The sequence below is a fragment of the Nicotiana tomentosiformis genome, chromosome 7 (genome assembly GCF_000390325.3).
Source record: "Nicotiana tomentosiformis chromosome 7, ASM39032v3, whole genome shotgun sequence".
Classification (NCBI taxonomy): Eukaryota; Viridiplantae; Streptophyta; class Magnoliopsida; order Solanales; family Solanaceae; genus Nicotiana; species Nicotiana tomentosiformis.
The window spans coordinates 115,045,218-115,064,813 of NC_090818.1; the positions used below are offsets into that span (position 1 = coordinate 115,045,218).

A 19,596-nucleotide genomic window follows, 5' to 3' on the forward strand; every position below is an offset into this window, starting at 1 on the left:
TCTTTCCGTTTTTAATAAAATAAGAAAAACATTCCGTTACCCTTGTAACTAGGATGGTGCATAATTTGGTAGATACCGAATTACCATATCGAAATCGAAAATTTTGGTATTTGATATCCGATACTTTGGTATTTGATTTAAATTTTATACAAAAATTGGTGTTAGGTATGGTATTCGGTATTCAAAAATAAAATACCGAAATACTAATATCGTACACATATTATTGATTATAATATAAATATTTAAGTTCTAAATTTTACTTTTCGTTATTTTTATAGTTCTCTTTAACCTTTTACCCCATTTATTTTCAACTGTCTTTTCCTCTTTTTTTTGGGTTACATACTTACGTTTCGACCTTTCTCCCGTTTAGGTTTATTATTTTTGATTTTCATCTTTTTTTTCCCTACTATATTATAATATTTTATTTTATATTTGTGAATACCTTTCTTAAGAATATTATAGTTTATGACTTTATGCATTCGTTAATATTCGAGTCGAACAAATTGAATTTACCGAACCGAACAGATATGAAAGGAAAAAAGCCAAACTATATTTAACTAAATTAAATATGATATTTGGTGGAGTAATATTTTATTTTAAGAAAGGGAGTAACTCCCTGTTTATAACCCACTGATCCCTACCTTAAAACCCACTGATCCCCCAAAAGGAGTTTCAGTTTACATTTCAACCCCCGCATATATTACAATTACAATTACAATTACAATTACAGTACAGAGAAAAGAAACAGAGAGCGAAGCCAAAGGAGAAGATTAAGGAGAAACTGTTGAATTCCGATATGAAAAAGTAGCCATTCGATCATCCGAAAAACCCTAGATTCCCACTTCTCCATTGATCCAAAGCTCCTCCAAAAATGACGGTTAAAAGCTCTCCTTTTTTCCCCAATTTTGAACCAAAAAGGTACATTTTTTTAAAAATTTTCTTTCCACATAAAATAAGCTCAAATTTATCCACATTTAGGATTTTATCTGCATCGAGTGTAATCTAACACGTAACAATATGTCTAATTTTCAGAAAATGGGAATTTATAATTATTTTCAATGTATATGTGTATTTGAGCTGCACAGGTGTAACTAAGGCCGACATTCAAGAAATGTTTATGCATGGAAAATTTACACTTGGCTATTAGATTATAATATAGGGAAAAAGCCAATTTTTAGTTTTTCTGATGAAATGGTTAGCGAGTTAACTCATTTGATTGATTGATGACTCATTTGTTGATCACTTATTGATTCAGAATAAAGAACCTTTTTTTAAAAAAAGATCGGTGAAATTGTAGCTATTTGTATATACCTCTTTTAGTTGTGAGTTAAGGGATAGAGATAGATTCAAGATTTTGGCTGAATTATTAGATTTTGTTTTTTATTGGATAAGAAGTAGAATTAGGTTTCGGGCGCATTTGATTATATATGTATTAGAATTTGGGGAAGAATTTCTCGAATCCGAGAACTTGGTGGAAAGAGGGAATGTGTTAGTGGGAGGAATGTCTTTCATGTCAATTGGTCTATGTGTTTTTTTGATCTGAGTTTGCGTGAGGTGAAAAAAGAGCGACATGGGCTGTAGGGTCGGAGGCTTTGATGAAGTATGTTGTTATCCTTCTTGAGTAAGCGTTCTTTGGATGTTGATGCCAGGTATAAGTGTTTTGGCAATTGATTTGGCCCTTCACAAATTAATTTGGTTAAATTGCTCAATTGAAGTGCATGTTTGTACAATTTAGCAGGATTCGACTGTTTTTGCGTTTTTTTTTTTGTGCACCACCTTCATGCTACTTTTCACCCACAAAAGCTATGATTAAACTTTTGGTTTTCTGTACTTGGCGATTAAACTTCTGTTGAGATGTGTATCTGAAAGTAAAATTAGTTGAAATGTAAAGCATAATCTTTTGTTGTTTTGACAGGGATGCGTATGGATTTACTGTGAGGCCACAACATCTTCAAAGATACAGAGAGTACGCTACTATATATAGGGTAATTGCTAGGTGTTTGGCTGTGCTGTGCTCTGATAGAAATGCATGAATCATCTGAATCTTTACTGGATTAATCCTAAGTCCTAACACAGTTTAATATGTATGTTTTTAGGAAGAGGAAGAAGAAAGATCAGAGAAGTGGAAGAGCTTTCTTGATAACCAAGAAGAATCAAGTCAGCCACATGCTTCAGAGAAGTTGGACGTCCAGACTGTGGATTTTGAAGTTAGGAACGAGCAGCAAACGGTTCCTGTGCACGTGTCTCAAGAAGAAGGTGATGGTTCAGCAGGAGAGAAGCCAGTCTCAGACATTAAAACGGAAAGTGATCTTAAAGGCGAGTTGCCAGCTTATCTACCAGCAAAATCCTGTCAGGCTTATACGTGGGCCGAAATCAGAGCATCCTTGAGTCGCATTGATCATCTGATGAGCTTTCGTGTGAAGAAGACACCAAATGTGAAAGCTGAACTGTCAACTGGTATTCACAATCATCTTGCAACTATTAAAGAGCCAGAGGAGTCAGAAGAAGAAAATGGGGAAGAATGTTCTGTCAATGAAGAATTGGGTGATGCTACCAATACCTCTGCAGAAGTAGGTACTGCCGGCAGTGTAGTTTCTCCTGATCTTTCCTTTCCTTGGAAAGAGCTAGAGTTCCTTGTTCGTGGAGGAGTTCCAAGGGATCTTAGGGGAGAGGTATTTCCTGGCATTTCTACCAGTTTAATGGTTTGCTGAAACTTAACATCAAAAACAATCTTGTAGCTAAGCCCAATTGATTGTCCAGGTATGGCAAGCTTTTGTTGGAGTTAAAGCACGTCGGCTGGAGAGATATTACGTGGATTTGCTTGATCCAGAAAGTGAGACTGGTGATGGTCAGGAGCATGACGAATCGTCATTGGCTGAAGAGAATAAGCAACGGAGTAAAGAAAGCGCTCACGTGCCAGAGAAATTGAGAAAGCAGATTGAGAAGGTCATTAGATGCATGGGCCCTGGACTTTATCGTTCAGTCTTTTCAATTCGTAGGTGCTACTTCTTTTTAGGGTCCATTCTGGTTGGTCATTCAACAATGTGTTTGTAACAGATACTTCTGAAATAATCTTTGTCATCTTCAGCCTTTCTTGAGTTTCTCTTTTCCACTTGTCCAAAATCAAGTTCTACCAATTTTTGCTTATTTTGAGCATCCTCCTCACTAATGCATTTCCAGCTGCCAATGGATGTTCATCCTCTTTGACTAGTGTATAATATCCACTTTCATACATTTTATTCTTCTCTTTGCTTTTTCTTTTCTCTCTTGCTCTTTCATTGACATATAACTGGCCGCACATATCTGTATGTACATTATCACTTTCATTTCATATTTGATTGCATTTTCTTTGCATGCAGCAGAGGTTACTCTCCAGGCTAATGCTTTGGATATTTACAGGATCTTCCTCGAACCTTTCCTGGACATCCTGCACTAGATGAGAATGGTCGAAATTCCTTAAGGCGTCTACTTATAGCATATGCTCGACACAATCCAGATGTAGGGTATTGCCAGGTGTGACATTTTTGCAGAAGTGTTCCTTTACCATTTCTTTCGTTTCCTCAATGTTGGTTTCAAAAATCCTGCTTTTAGTTATGAGGAAGGAGACTATAAGTTGTGTCGAGTTGACATGCTAGATGAGGATATCTTCCAAGAGTATAAATGCTAATGTAGCACCTTGAAAATTCGTACAGAAATGGAGAGAACCGACAAATGTGGAAACAATGAGTTGTGGAAATAAAACTGTTGATTGAATATAGTACTAAGTACTAACTATATGGGTATTAATATATGAATACCGTCCCACTATGTGTTTCAATTTATGTGGCCCATTTTCGTTAATAGCAATTAATTTACCTGGCTCTTTTTCTTTACTAGCGTAAGTGTTCTACATTAAAAGATTCCAACTATAACAATCTAATCTTAATATGGTCTTAATATGGGATCTCCTTTCTGTTTTTTACCCTCTATGATATGTGGTCTTGATTTGACCTCTTTTCTAGAAGCAATCTAATTTTGTATGTACTTTAATTTGTTTTGAACACATCTATGACTTGTTTGGTAACAGCCTAGGACTCAATTCTCATCTTATTCAATTCGTTCTGTTCTAATCTTTCTGCCGATGTGTTCGTTTGACATGGAGGGAGTACTTGTTAGCTAAGTAAACAAACTATTACACATTCCATATTATGGTTGAAGGTTGTGTTCCTGATAAAAAAAGGTCTAAGATTGTGCATTGTGGGACTTGTTTGAGATCGAGGCAGAAGAGAAACGTTTGGCAATGTTTTACAACCCCATCACATGGGGGTGGGATGAATAAATAGAGAATTTTGAGTCTGATATAGGCTCATTTGCGTATGGCAGGGGGTAATTTTAAGCTAGATGAGAGGTGCTTACTCGAAAAGGATCTGTAGTCTTATGAAAACTACACGTGTGCCTTCAATTTTTCATAAAATAATGAATGGAAGAGAAATCCATGAAATTCCAAAATAAAAAAGGGAAATAAAATGAGAGGAATTGTTGCAATGATTTTTAAAAATTCAAGGTTGCCTTGTCTAAGCATGATGTATTTTCCTTAACAGCTACAAGATTAGATGGAAGCAATTACCATTTGGGGTGGTACTTATTCTTTTCATTTTTCCATTGACGTGCATGGAGTTTTATTTTCTGATTGTTCCTCCTGCATTCTAAGCCATATGTCCTTATTTTCTGTTATCTTCTTGCAGGCAATGAATTTTTTTGCTGGTATCTTACTTCTAATGATGCCAGAAGAAAATGCATTTTGGTAAGTTCTCAGTGAAACTTCTTATATCTTCTTTTCACATGGAATGCTCGTTTTATACCCCGGGAGAGAATGTTACTCGAATGCAATTGGAGCTTATATTTTTCTCTTTAATTATTTAATTCCGTAGTAATTTTTTTTTTATGTAAGTCCAAAGTTTGTAACAATTACAGTCTTTTGGAAAAGTATTCTATCAAACATTTGTTTAATTATATTCACTAGGAATGGTTCATCTATTATGTGAGTTGGAGAGTAGGGTGAATAACTCCACCAACAAGTTTAGGGAAGTTCAGTTGCTCATTAGTTCTTGAGTATTGTGTTGGTTTTCAACAGATGAATGATCAAGAGCTAGTCAACAATAAGTGTGGTGCAAGCTCACAGATTCATAGCACTAAGGAGAACAATTGTTAGCATATACCTATCAAAAAGCAATTGTTAGAATATCAAGTAAATAGATGTCTAGGTTTATACACGTCTAGATTCATCGTATTTTAGTTAGGAAAATCTTACAAGATATTCTATAGGATACCTTAGTATATTCTATTTTATTTAAAGAATATTTGGTTATTATGGATTAATTATCTATTAAATATATATAACCTAAGGCTCTTATATAAGGAGCATCTTTTGTACATTGTTCAACAAGTCAATGAGAAGCTTTTCTAGTTTGAGATGACCATCTCATCTAAAGATTATACTTTTTCAACATGGTATCAGAGCATCTATGTTCTTGTTAAGACTCAAATTACTTTCATTACTGGCTAGATGTCCTGCCGTTTGTCTGATCAGTGTTTTGTGAAGGACTACTAAAATTAATTATGTGAAAATAGAGTAGCTTCTTATTGACTTGATTAATAATGTAAAAGAGGTGCTCCTTATTTGTCTTAAGTTACCTATAATATGATAGGTAATGAATCCCTATGCTAATAAGGTAGGTGAATATTCTAAATTAAATACAGGATATTCTGTCCGATATAATATTCAATAAGATTTTTCTTATTCAAGTACAATGAATCTAGACGTGCATGAATCTAGATACATTTACTTGATATTCTGACATGCTCCCTCAAACTCTAAGTGGGGAATCCAACTTGAGTTTGCTTATTTTGAAAACATAGAAAATTATTGCCAAAATCTCGTCAGGAATAGTGTACAGTCACCAAAAAGAAAAGAAAAGTGGTGTTGGAATTCTCTCATGTAGGAAGTCGTTAGTAATTGCACACCATAAGAAAATGTGTCACACACTTCACATGGAAAGGAGTTTATTCTCAATTAACAAAAAGAGATATGGTGTTGAAAATCTCCCAAATAGTATCAACATGATTTGAATTGGCAGAATAATGGGGAGCCATAGAGATGAACGGTGCTTGACCGATCCTAGAGAGACAGAATGACACCTGAATAGTCTTATGAAGAGTAGCACATGTTGAAGTGTGCAACCATCTCATCTAAAAGTTTAAGCTGTTAAAGTGAACACACCTTTATATACTTATATCTTTAACGTACCCCCCACGTGCGAACCTGATTCCTTTTTTCATGGACCAAGAACGTGGAAATTCTTTTCGAAAATGGGTGGCGGTGATATTCGAACCTTGAACATGATACCATGTTAAAGTGTATGACCATCTCAACAAAGTTTAAGCTGTCAGAGAGAGCATACTTTTATTTATCCAATTATGTCTTCAACAACACTATCGATTGTTGGAGAGAGGAGCAACATTGAACATAGGAAGGAAGACGAAAAAGAAAAAAGAAAACATTGGTACCCAAGGGTATAGCCTAGTGGTCAATGAAGTGATTGTGAACCATGAGGTCTCAGGTTCAAATCCCAGCAGAGTCAAAAACACTAGGTTATTTCTTCCCATCTGTCCAAGGCTCCAAGCCTTGGTGGATAGAGTTACGTGATACTTGTTGCTAGTGGGAGGTAGCAGGTATCCCGTGGATTAGTCGAGATACGAGCAAGTTGGCCCGGACACCATGGTTATAAACAAAAACATTAGTTAGACGGGCAACACACATTTGCCTGCACCACCTAGTGGTAGTGAGACTATTTGAGTCTCTACCAAGATTATAGAGGCCCTGATACCATATTAAATTAGCTTAAGTTGTTAGATGATTTGATGGTGGAGGATGTGATTACAACAATAGTATGAGCTGCGACACCTCGAATGTAAAGTGAACTATGATACTAGGAATATAGGTGGAATAGCAAGGATGATAAACAACAAAAGATGATAGCATTCTGAAGCTTTCATCTTCATTTTGATATCGATAGGACTAAATTTTCAGACCAAAACTAGATATGTTTTGACTAAGACAAGTGTGACTTCATGTTACACATCGATTTAAACATCTGAATTAGATTGCTCATGTGTCAATTTTGTATTCCGTTTCGGTGTCATGAGAAGTTAAACCTAGTTGCCTTTGGCTCAAGACCGTTTCAATTCCAATGATTGCAGTAGTGTTAATTCCTATATCAGCAATGGAGCAGTTACTTTTTTTTTTCAACAATTATTTATTTCACTTTGTTGACAATGGCTAAATTCATTGTTCATCTTGCCATGATTTTGGCATTTTAAAACTATTCTCTCACAGACTTCAAAACAACCCCATTATTTGTCTCAATTTATTGCTAAAAGTTTTTAACCCCATTATTTGTCTCAATTTATTGCTAGAAGTTTTCCACCCTACTTTGGCATTTCTTCAGAAAGTGAGAAAGTGATTTTATGTGTTGTGAATTTCATAAAAATATTTGCATCCTGAATGAAGTACATGATTAAAAAATCAGATCATTTTAAGGTTGTGCAAGTCAAGCATGACCATTAATAGTCAATTTAATTTTTTTTGGGGGAGGGGGGTGAGGAAGATAGGGATACATGTACCTGGGCTTAACTTAGAAAGATCTTTTTCTTGGTGACAACTAGCTTTAGTGTAGAGCAAATGCCAGTCTCGCTTTGCTAATGGTAATTTTAAGCTTTACCTTTTTTATTTGAATCTTCTAAATTGTGGAGGGTTCTATTTAGCAAACATTTTGAGACAAGATAAAGAACTAAAAAATAAACAGGTGATACACCTGTTTCCAACCTCCACCCGACACCCTTCAGAAAAGAAAGAGCAAAGCTACAGAATTTTGTGAACTCCCCCTTCTCTACCTCCCTTTTATGCATTCGTATATGAGTTGTGGCTCTTGGATGGTATTCTACAATTGCTTTGGGCTTTTCTAACTCATTCTTTTAAACCTATTAAAACTTTCATTAATCAGTATACTACAGCCTTTAGCTTTTTCATATCATCCATAAAGAATGATTTGCATCTGCACAAAATATGCTTGTGACTTGTATAATATCGCTTAGTGCACTGCAAACTTCTTTTCCTTGTAGATCTCTCAGATTTTTCTCTTTTTTTTTTCACACTTCACTAAAATGACAGAAGATTCAATTCAATATCAGATTCTATAGGGTTGATTATACCATTTCTATTCTTACGCTTTTTATTCATGCGTTATAATGTTTACTTGTTTAAGTAGGATTACTCTTTATCAACTTCGTCCCTTGTGGATTTCTTTCAATTGGGCATTGTTAAGTTTGTCAAAATTGCAACTAGAAGACTGCTTATGCAAGGTTGATATTATGGTGGAACATCAGAAGCGACTAGAGCTGTTACGTCTCTACTAGGGACAATCTAGAATATTGGCTTTCTTCCATGTGACTTGTAAATATACATGTATATTTTTTTATGTACAGTAGTGGTTATTGCCGAAGTATTTTATACATTTCTTGAGGTTGAGTTTGTTTATTGGCAGTATCTGGTGACCTTCATTCATGCTATTTTAGTAACTAAACAACGGTGTTTCTTTTTTATATTTATTTTCATTAATGCAACTAAACTAACGTTATAGGCGGGTTGTTTTGAATCTCCAGGGCATTGGTGGGTATTATCGATGAATACTTTGACGGCTGTTACTCGCAAGAGATGATAGAATCCCAGGTTTGCATAACCATACACCTGATTCTGGCTATGCAGGATGATCATTACTCATACAAATGATCTTTTTTTCCCATTAGGTGGATCAACTGGTGTTTGAGGAGTTAGTGCGTGAAAGGTTTCCGAAACTTGGTCTGTCCATTGCTTTTATCTGTTTTATCTTGGTTGTCTGCTTTCCACATCAAAACACTCCTATTGCTGTTTCTTATTAGATGATCCTTTTGCTGCAGTCAATCATCTGGATTACTTGGGAATGCAAGTGGCATGGATTTCCGGACCTTGGTTTCTTTCAATTTTCGTAAATGTGCTTCCCTGGGAAAGTGGTAAGGTTCTTGTTCTGATGTGGAAATTTCATTAAACGTATAGCTGGTTTTAACAGTTCATGTTCTTGTTGAAAGCTATTTGATTAGTTTTTAGTCTTGATGGTTTATTTTGCTTTCAGTTCTTCGAGTTTGGGATGTGCTTCTCTTTGAGGGAAATCGTGTCATGCTCTTTCGAACAGCACTTGCTTTGATGGAGTTGTATGGTAGTACATTTCATTGTGATTACTCTTCATTACATGCCAAACTCGTTTAGCTGGAGCAACTGAGGCTATCTTAGACAATTATTACGATCATAACAAAATCTTGCAGGTCCTGCTGTAGTTACAACTAAGGACGCTGGGGATGCAATCACCTTATTTCAATCCCTTACTGGCTCAACTTTTGATAGTAGCCAACTTGTGTTGACAGCTTGTATGGGTTTCTTAAATGTCACTGAAGATAGATTGCTAGCACTGAGAGAAAAACATCGGCCAGCTGTTCTTGCAGTTACTGAGGAGAGACCACAAGGAGGGCCTGTTAGGAAAGACCCAAAAGGTCTTGCCTCCAAGCTGTATAGTTTTAAGCATGATCCTGAATCATTTATAAAAGAAACAAAGCCGGAGGAACGGCAAGGTGATAAGAAAATAGGCAATAAAACATCAGACTCAAATTCCAACTCCGCAAGTCTGGATGAATATTTCAACAACCTGAATATAGATTCACATGTGGATTCCCTTCCAGATCTTCAAGAACAGGTTACTTGTTCAGTCCTCCTAGCATATCCAATAAAGAAGTCGCTTTTGGGCTTCTTCACCTTATTTTGCCTGGCTTTCAGCCGAGGCTGACATTTTGATTTGTGTACTTCCATTTGTACATTCAGTGTTAACACTTTTTGAAAAATAATGTTTGTCAACTTTACATTGTCCCTGATATTAAAAAACCTGTGGTTTTTTGATGTCCTACATCTCGAGAGAATCTCCAAGGATATATTCTTTCGTCTTTTTGGTGTTGACCTATCTCATAGTTCAAGGAACCACATGTGGATACATTCTTTGTTTATCTTATGTGTATGGGCAAAATGAATGCTGAGAGGGAATTCCTTTGTCATCTGCTAAATACCCAACTGAATCTCCAACTTCTCCTTGCATTGTTGGCAGGGACTTTCATGCCCAACCAATTTCTAATGAAAGTTGAATTTGCTGCATTTTTTTTTTGGGTCAGTCTTGTTACTGTCTTCGTTTGTAGAACTCCGTGCATACTGCATTGGGGTTTCTATTAGATGTGTTTAGTGCATGAAGAAAAATTTGGCAAATAGGTAGATTATTGAAATATATTACCCCCAGGGCTTTGATCCAACGGTAAAGGAAGTAAAATGATGTGTAGAGGCATGAGTTCGAACCTTGCTGAGGACTAAATCCTGACATATAAGTGGGAGGAGGGTAGAGGTCCAGGGCAGTACTCCTCCGAGTTCTGTGGCAATTGTTAGTGTTCTGTGATTAAGAAAATTACTTGTCTGTTTTAGTAACTAAAGTAATTAACCACTATCTCTTTTTAAAGTGCAATTATTAACAGCTCTTGTGCAGGTTGTTTGGTTGAAGGTTAAGCTCTGTAGGATGCTGGAAGAGAAGAGAGCAGCTACCCTGAGGTTTGCATTTTTATTTCAAAAGTCCAACTTTTGGTTCATTTTGATGCGGAATCTCCTGTAGTAATTTTTGTTCTGTGATTAAATCATGAAGATTGTGTCCACAAATTTCGATATTGACAATGCTAAACTATGAAAAAGGAAGGTTTTAACCTAAACATATAAAAATGGTAATTTTCTTTTCCAGAGCTGAAGAGTTGGAGACGGCGCTTATGGAGATGGTCAAAGAAGATAACCGACGACAATTAAGTGCAAGAGTATATGTTCTTACATATGTTTAATTTTAGTACTCATGTTTCTGGTTGATTATAAGTTATATGCGCTTTAAACATGGATGAAAATTTCACTTGGAAACAGACTTTTCTAGTAAATTTTTATTATCTCTATTCATAAAATCTTAGTTTATTCTGGACTTCCCAAAACAAAGAAAATTCTGTTGTCAACATATTATTCTGATGCTTTGTCGACAATCTGCAGGTTGAGCAATTGGAGCAGGAAGTGGCTGAACTGCGACAAGCCCTTGATGATAAGAAAGAGCAAGAGCAAGCAATGCTTCAGGTAGTTAAACGAAGTATATCCTGTAAATCTGCTCTTAAAGCTATATTTACATGCTTAAGATATAACCTGTAGGTTTTGATGCGGGTTGAGCAAGAACAGAAGGTCACGGAAGACGCTAGGATTGCTGCCGAGCAGGATGTGGCTGCTCAAAAGTATGCAGTACATGTTCTTCAGGTTTGATATCCATTACCAATGAACAATTTAACTTGTTTATGTGAAGCAACTATTACAATTCTTTGATGCGTAAGCACATTTACCAAGGTGAGTGCTCAAAACTCCACTACTAGCCAATTGCAGCTTGGGAAGGTATCCAGTGGTTCAATGGCTAATTCTTTTATTTGATAAGTAGTAAGACTTCATTAATATAATTGGCCCAGCACCAAGACAGTGCTTGTCAGTCCATCACTACTACTAATCATTCTTGTGTCATTTAATGCATTGAGTTTTTGAGAAGTAATGAAATAGCTAAGTTTTGCAATTAAAAGCTCTCTTGTGAAGCCAACAGTAGTGGCATTTAGCTTACAGTTTCAGCATAATATATTCATAACGCGATACTTAAATTTCCTGAACAACCTTTCCATGCAGGAAAAGTATGAAAAGGCTATGGCTTCTGTTGCTCAGATGGAGAAGAGAGTTGTCATGGCTGAATCAATGCTTGAAGCTACCTTGCAGTATGAATCTGGTCAAGTCAAAGCTCTATCTTCCCCACGGTGTGTGAGAGTCCTGAGTTATTCCCTAAATTTTACATCATCTCTTTTTCTTATGAATGGTCCTTGTGCATCCAAGGTAGGTGTAGAACATGGCAATTTTCCTTTTCTGACGTCTGGTGAACTATGCGAACATTAATAGCTTTCGTGTTCCTTTCCAGATGCACCAAAATAATCAATTGGGTAACATTTGTAAAAATTTCTTAGTCCTCCCAACATGACTCTCTCCCCAAGCCGGCAAAAATCCCTTGACTGTACATGGCGTTGCCCATGATGCCCCTCCACTGTCAACGAAACTCCAACAGCTAAGAGCGCTTTCAGAAGATGGACTAGGGATGTACAAAAGTAGTCATCTGATTTTCTGGGAGACTTGAAAGAGATTTCTTAAAATCCAATCTGCCCCTTCTAGGAAAATATTGTTTTGTTCAAGCAGCTAACTTCGATTCACCTCAATAGTTCCATGACTACACTTTCATATAATTAGTGAAATACGCCAATGTATTTATTTCGCATAGACCAATGCAGCAACCCAGACAGTCTGCTAAGGGGTTGTTAGTTGGCAACGAACCTGCGGAAGAACCACTCTGATTCACCAACACTTACTCAATTTAACTTTTATCCAGGACGCAGCTTGAAAGAGGAGAATAACCTATTTAATGTAACAAATATGCTCTTACTCTGACTTAGAAAGAAGCAGGGAACCATCACCAAACAACATAGGTTGAATGTGGATTGGGTAAATGACTATTAGCCAGCTGCACAACTCTATTGCAAATAAAAAAAAATTAATTGATGAAGTAAGCATATAAGACAATTCTTAAATCTAGATACGTACATTATGAAAGCATACATAGGATTATGAGGTGGTCAATGAAGGGTGGAAAGCATCACAAAATAGAAGTTCAATGGCTGTGGTTGTGGCTGGGTAGGAAGATGTTACTGGAAAAGGAAGGTGGTAGTTTGGTAGTTTTAAACACACCTGGGATGCAAAAATAGATTCATTTGACAAGCTGCTATCTAATTTCTGTTACAAGGAAAAGTTCCTGCACAAAAATGATTAAGCAATCATCTAATTTTTTTAAACTGAAAAGACCTAGCCCAAGTGTCAGCAGACAGTGTATGGTGACGCTTGTTGCCCCAGGTGTTGGAAAATAAAAGAATTATATTTACTTATGATTTGTTTCCCTCAGCCGATCCCTTATTTTTTGGCGATATGATACTTTTAGCACTTGGTATTTGGTGAAAGAAAAAGTTAAAACTACTTGCATGAGCATTTTACTTAGTCTTAGAGCATCTCAGCATCCGTACTCTCTCCTGTGTCTATCATAACAAGTCTAAGCTTTAGTCGTTAAGCTGTTAAGAGTTTGAGATCCGTTCTTTCAATAATATTCATAAAGTTGAACAACGTCTTGGTAATGTGTTGGTTGGTATTCTGTCTTTGACAGAGATTTTGAAGAGTAGATTAATTTAAGAACCTTTCATCGTTACTGAAAGAATCACTGTATAAGCCATGAGATTGTTGTGTAATAAAATATGGTGAATGTACGTGTTAAGGAGTTTCTCATTCAAAATCACTTTAAGTGTTTTGTTTCTTGTTATTTTGGTGTATAGATGAATTAAAGTTACCATGTATTTGTCAGGTCAGTAAGACCGGATTCTCCGCAAGGTGTACCAGCAAAAAGGACAGGTCTACTATCATTCGGCCTTGGTTGGCGTGATAGGAACAAGGTATTGTTGACATTCCCCTCACTTATAGGGTAATATCTGTTATTAGTACAAATGATAAATAAGAGCATCTGTTCTTGGCAATGATAAATATAAGCAGAATATTTTTATAGGAGGCTTAACTAGTGAAGATGCATTAATTAGTGGTGTGAAATTACATTGCTTTAGTGGTATCTTTTAGTCAAAAGCTTACCATTGTGGTTGGGGGTTAGTACCCTACGCATAAATTATATCCAATACGAACATACAAGAAGGGGGACATAAATGCCTAACCTTCACAAAACAAGTATGGCGCACTAGACATGCCTTATCATGTACAAAAGGTGATGACATTACCAATATGAATTGGAAGTGTGTCATAAAGATGAAACTTTACATTTTGCATGAGGATCCATCTCTTTTACAGCATGATTGTTTTAGTGGTTATTATGGCCCTTCTTCCTAAGGGCCAGCCTTAACTTTCTGTATCAACTTAGACCTAAGAACGAAAGAGAAAACATAGACCTAAGAATGATCAATATGTGAATTATTTGACAGGGGAAGCCGAACAATCTTCCATCACCAAATGAAACTAAACCTGCAGACGAAGGACCAGAAATGAGCAGTACAAAGACTGAAGCTAACGGACAGCAAGGATAGGGAAGACGTTGCTAAGTGAAAGGTGTATACTGAAAGTTTGATCATTAAGAGGTGGTGACTGCATCCTCAATTGGTAGCATGTGTAGCAGGTCCTTTAGACGTCTTGTTGAAGTATAATTTGTATCTCCCAACTCAATTTTGTATGAACAGTTATTTGATTATTTTGTACAGTTATGTAAAGAAATTTGACATCTTTTTGTAGCCGTTATGAAATGTGAGCTTTCATTTTACTCAATTGTGAACCCCCCGTCCCCTTCGAAAAGATCAGAAGAAAATACTTCATTTGGCTCAATGAGCAAATAGAAAAGAACAGAAGGAGTGAGGTTTGCAACATGCCAATCTTTTTCTATTCTACGCACGCAAAGTATTCTTCATTTAACCTTTTATTCGTCATCAACCTATGGTAATCCTCATCTTTTATCTAAATTTGGACTGACTATGTTTTTGCCAAACTCACACGTAGGGGTGGGCGTTTTGGACTGAATATGAAATTGCGGTTTGGATTTTTGGTTTTCGGATTGAAGAAATTACAATTCAAATCCAATCCAAATAATTTCGGATTTGATCGGATTATTTAAGTTCGGTTTCGAATTAATCGGATTGGATTTTTCGAATTTTCGGTTCTGACTTTTAAGCCTATAAGTTATAGATCACTTAAATGTTTATAGAAAACATTTGACACAGAAATAATCATTTAAATGAACTAGAAAGATGGTAATCAAAAGATACTTTAGTTTTTGATATCTTCTTGACTCTATATAATGCCTCTTAAAGAAAAAAGGTCTTGAATATGTAATAGATCACACTGATTCAAATTATACTATTATAAATTAAAAGATTAACTGGGAAAGGTGACCTCAAAATTCAATCTTTAGTAAACTTCAGCCTTACTCTTCAGTGTTCACAAACGCATGCACGGTGTGGTTGTGTGGGTGAGGCGTGAGAGAAAAGAAAACCCAATATTATATTTGATTTAGTAGAAAATCCCATATTAAACTTAGTAATTTGTACTGAATATACAGGCTAATGTTTAATGAGCATGATACTATTGGAGATTTAGACTTATCAGTATTAGGTATGTATATGGGTAATGCCTTAATGGGCTAATGTCTAACCGGTAAGGCTAAATATAAGGAGATTTTCGGAGATACGAAATTTTGAAGTCCCAAATCCAAAATCCAAAATTTTTAAAAATAAAATCCGAACTCCAATCCATAATCCAAAAATTCAAAAAATTTGAATTTCGGTTCGGATTTCGGGTTTGCCCAAACTATGCCCACCCCTACTCACATGGGCATAGTTAGAGATCAACAAACAGTAACAAGGCAAAAAATGCTTATCAAGTATAATCTTAGGAGTCGTTTGATACAATGGAGGGATAAATAAGGATATCTCATGGGATTAGCTATCTCGCTTTTTATATAGAATAACTAATTCCACCATCTTAGTATAAAATTCATCCCATGATTAACTAATATCTACAATTAAATATGGGATATATACAATTCCAAATTGTATTCCGGGATTATTATCCTTATCTTTTATATCAAACGTAAAAGAAAGACAAAATGTGAATTTGCATTCATATACACAAGAATTACACAACAAGAAAAATCTTTTGTTTTTTCTTTTTCGGAATTAGTTTTTTTTTTTGTCCCTTGGCTCCAATGTTCTAGCTTGAGCTTATCTTCTTTTAATAACGATTCATTTAGCTTTGCATGACACGTCTTTCCTCTACAAAAGCAACTTTAACATGCTTTGAATAAAATAGACTCAATGTTTGAACATTGTTTACATGACACAAGTCTAATACCTTTTGTTTAGGTATGGCTACTTTCTTCAGCATATTATATAATTGAAAATGTGCATCCAAAAGTAGTACTAGTTTACTTAACAACCAGATTTGATACGAGAAGAGAAATGACAAACTGTGTTGTCACAATCCAATGCAACACCACACTGAAGGAAACTTATGCAACCATTTAGTATTTTATATCTCATGTGGCTATATGTGACAAACTGTTCCATAACATGACACAACATGAAAAATTGTCTTCATGTTTCTACCAGAAGCAAATCCTCTTCTAAATAAACTTCTTGTTGTGTATTGACTAGAAAGCTCAGGCGTTCAAATAAGTACTTTTGCTAATATCATCCTCAGTTAAATCAACAGAACATCAATCTGGTTTAAAATATACATAACATTTGCAGGTGTAATAAATTAAGGGAAGAGATGAAGAGCACAATAATAGACATAAACATTTTAGTTTTTGACCTGTTTGGTAAAAAGTTGATGATAGGTCACTGTCTTGTTTCACTATGTTGCCCGGACTCTACGAAAATGATTCCGGGTGCATGTTGGATCCTGCATTTTTTGAGGATCAGACACAGCTGCAGCCAGTGGCGGAGGCAGGATTTCGGCGAAGGGAGTTTAAAAAGAAAAAAATTAAAAACAATTATAGCTAGTGGAAGTTGAACCTATGCCCTTACAAAAGTTTTGAACCCCCTTGACCACTAAGCTACACTTTTGGGTTGTGTCAAGAGGATTCAAAAGTTAATAAATAGAGGTAAAAAATAGATTTTGCCTTATATATACAATGTAATTTTTCGGCGAAGGGAGTTCGGGTGAACCCCTTCCGCCCCCTAAATCCACCCCTGGGTGCAGCAATATTTTGGAAAGTCCGCGCAACATAGTTGTTTCATAACATACCAATATGGTTGGTTGCATAACTGATGCAAGGTAGATCTAATCTATACAATAAACCAAAATGCCAATAGAATGAGATCAAATTTTATGTTAACAAAAGCTAAGCTCTAATTTGACGAAGGTTTGGGATCCACAAAGAGTTAAATCATGCACCACAGAATCAAGTTTTTAACAGTAAGATTCCAAACTCCAGACAAGATATAACATCAACCATTACAAACAACCAATTTCCAGGTTAACAAAAAGTAAGCTCTAATTTGATGAAGGTTTGGTATCCACAAAAGTTAAATTATGCACGACAAATTCAAGTTCTTAAACAGCAACATTGGAATTCTACAGATAATATATAACATCTACCATTAACAACCAATGTGCTTGAATGTAACCCTCATAGCCAATCCTGCTCTTGCTCTTGCAACTTCAAAGGCAAATACACTTGAGACAGAAACTGAAACCCCCGCGAGCTCAGTGCCTCAGTCTCGGCCTTTTGCTTACTCTTTAGCATTAAATTCAACTCCTCAACCCACCCCGACTTCTTCTTTACAAAGTCCTCATCCAACAACTCTTTCAGTGTCTTAATATCCTGTTTAGACAAAGGAAACCTACATTCCTCTCGTATCTTATATTTTCCAAATCGCCAGGCCTAATCCCCAGCCATTTGATATTCAAACTAGTCAGAATAGTCAGATTCATTAAAATACTTAAATCCACGTGGATCACTATCCACCAACGCCAAAATAGACAAATTCAGCTCCATCTTCATCTTCCTCAAAAACAATTGAGTTTCCACATCTAGTTTCCCCTCTACATTAACAAGTATACAAGGAAATCGTCTATAAAATCGATCTTCAGCCAACCTCTGATACACAAATATCAGCTGCAAGTAACGTGGACAGCTGATTAGGCGGCTGACTAGACGAATTCAAACGACAGCTAGGTTTTTTCTTTCAAATTTCAGTTTGGCTGGAAAGTTAGTTAAGAGAGTCACACTTTATGCATTTGTTATTTTTGAATTCCCCTAAATTGTCAATTAGTATAAATAAGAGCGATTGTAATAGAGACCTTATGCAATTATCATAATACAAATCTGATATCCTTTCTCTGGTTCTCTCCTCTTCTATTCTCTCTTTCTCTCTTATTTTCGAACCACTGTTCCATTGACTCAACTTGATACCATTTGGAATCAATTGGTATCAGAGCTTGCGTAAGCGATGGGTCCTCGTAAGGCAGTAGATGTTGTCACTAAGAATCCAATTCCTGATTTACAAGAGCCGTATGAAGGCCTAGCAGCACAGCAGGTGGATTTGCGAGTATTAATTGATAAAAAAATACAGGATTTAAGGGATGATATGAAGCGCAGGCACACAGAGATGATTCAGATGGTCAGTGCACTCAAAAGCTCCTTTGATGGAGTGCAGTTACATCAACAATCTCGAGAGAGTGCATCTACTTCCAATAATAGAGATCAGGTAGCTCAAATGAGACAAGGTATCTTAGGTCCTAACCCTTATCGTACTAATTTCAATGGTCGTGGGCATAATCTGTTATTTCCTCGATTCAATGGGGAAAATCTAAAAACATGGTTGTATAGAGATGAACAATACTTCATTGTTGATAATACACTTGATAACCTAAAGGTCGACTTGGTTGCAATGAATTTGGATGATGAGGCATTAGGTTGGCACCAGTTATATCTAAAATGTAGAGACTCAGTACTTCCACTTAATTGGGAAGAATATTTGGCTTCTTTAGTGGAAACATCCGGTGAAGAATTTGCAGATCCGATGTTAGAACTGAAACAATTAAGGCAAACTAGATCTGTGAGGGAATGCCAATTTTCTTTTGCACGTTTGCTTGCTCAATGTGATCTATCTGTCAGTCAAGCTATCTCCTGTTTTTTAGGAGGTTTGAAGGAAGAATTGGCGAACCCTGTAAAGTTGCATGAACCTCAAACACTCTCTAAAACCTATAGGTTAACTAGGTTGGCTGAGGCAACCTTAGCAGCTAATGCAGAGCTCACAAACACTATCCCTCAGCTGGCTCTTCTTTTCCTGTGAGGAAACCAACCTATGAACCACCTCTACAAAAACCTAGCCACCTTATCCCAGCACTTATGTCCAAACTAGCCTTACCAGCACCAAACTCTACCAACATTCCTAGAACTAGAAGGACCATATCTCCTGTTGAGATGCAAGCTAGGAGAGCTAAAGGCCTTTGCTATTTCTGTGATAAAAAGTATACTCCAGGTCATAAATATAATCTTCCCAAGCAAATGTTTGTTATGAATTAGGAATTCCCTAAGGAAGAACTGGTGGAGGAAGACTTGTCTAAATATGAGTGTGACTCACCTAAAGAAGAATGGTCCAATTCTAAAGGTGACACTCCTATGATTTCCTTGTGTGCTCTTAATGGGCTGCAGGGTGCTCAGACCATTCATGTGACTGGATACAGTGATAGGCGACCAATTCAGATTTTATTGGATGGTGGAAGTACCCACAACTTCATTGATGAAGAGTCTGCTAAGAGATTGGGCTGCACAGTTCACCCTACTA

General features: G+C 36.2%; 1 protein-coding gene and 1 long non-coding RNA gene across 3 annotated transcripts; one reads left to right on the plus strand and one right to left on the minus strand.

Moving 5' to 3' along the window:
• The first annotated feature begins 670 nt into the window (after positions 1-670).
• Positions 671-14,572, plus strand: LOC104108731 (uncharacterized). 2 transcript variants are annotated; one of them, XM_009617837.4, is made up of 18 exons: positions 671-918; positions 1,916-1,985; positions 2,097-2,672; positions 2,761-2,946; positions 3,400-3,513; positions 4,725-4,783; positions 8,701-8,767; positions 8,845-8,896; positions 8,995-9,087; positions 9,207-9,290; positions 9,397-9,821; positions 10,650-10,711; positions 10,896-10,965; positions 11,186-11,266; positions 11,339-11,440; positions 11,852-11,976; positions 13,614-13,701; positions 14,236-14,572. In XM_009617837.4, exons 1-18 carry the CDS (start codon positions 872-874, stop codon positions 14,335-14,337), a joined length of 2,403 nt encoding a protein of 800 aa, XP_009616132.1. In that variant the 5' UTR covers positions 671-871; the 3' UTR covers positions 14,338-14,572. The 2 variants fall into 2 exon arrangements, with proteins under 2 accessions (XP_009616132.1, XP_018630586.1); XM_018775070.3 differs by lacking the exon at positions 671-918 and adding an exon at positions 1,167-1,649.
• On the minus strand, positions 11,866-12,636 carry LOC138896568 (uncharacterized). The gene is made up of 2 exons (XR_011409929.1): positions 12,503-12,636; positions 11,866-12,437 (listed from the first exon to the last, which is right to left on the minus strand). It is a non-coding gene; the product is annotated as an uncharacterized lncRNA (long non-coding RNA).
• Positions 14,573-19,596: the final 5,024 nt, after the last annotated feature.

Excerpts from the sequence above, each read along its gene's own strand:
- LOC104108731 (XM_009617837.4), top strand. The coding sequence starts at position 872 with ATGACGGTTAAAAGCTCTCCTTTTTTCCCCAATTTTGAACCAAAAAG. Across the intron at positions 2,673-2,760 it reads CAAGGGATCTTAGGGGAGAG|GTATGGCAAGCTTTTGTTGG; the intron begins GTATTTCCTGGC and ends TTGATTGTCCAG. Across the intron at positions 2,947-3,399 it reads TGAGAAAGCAGATTGAGAAG|GATCTTCCTCGAACCTTTCC; the intron begins GTCATTAGATGC and ends GGATATTTACAG.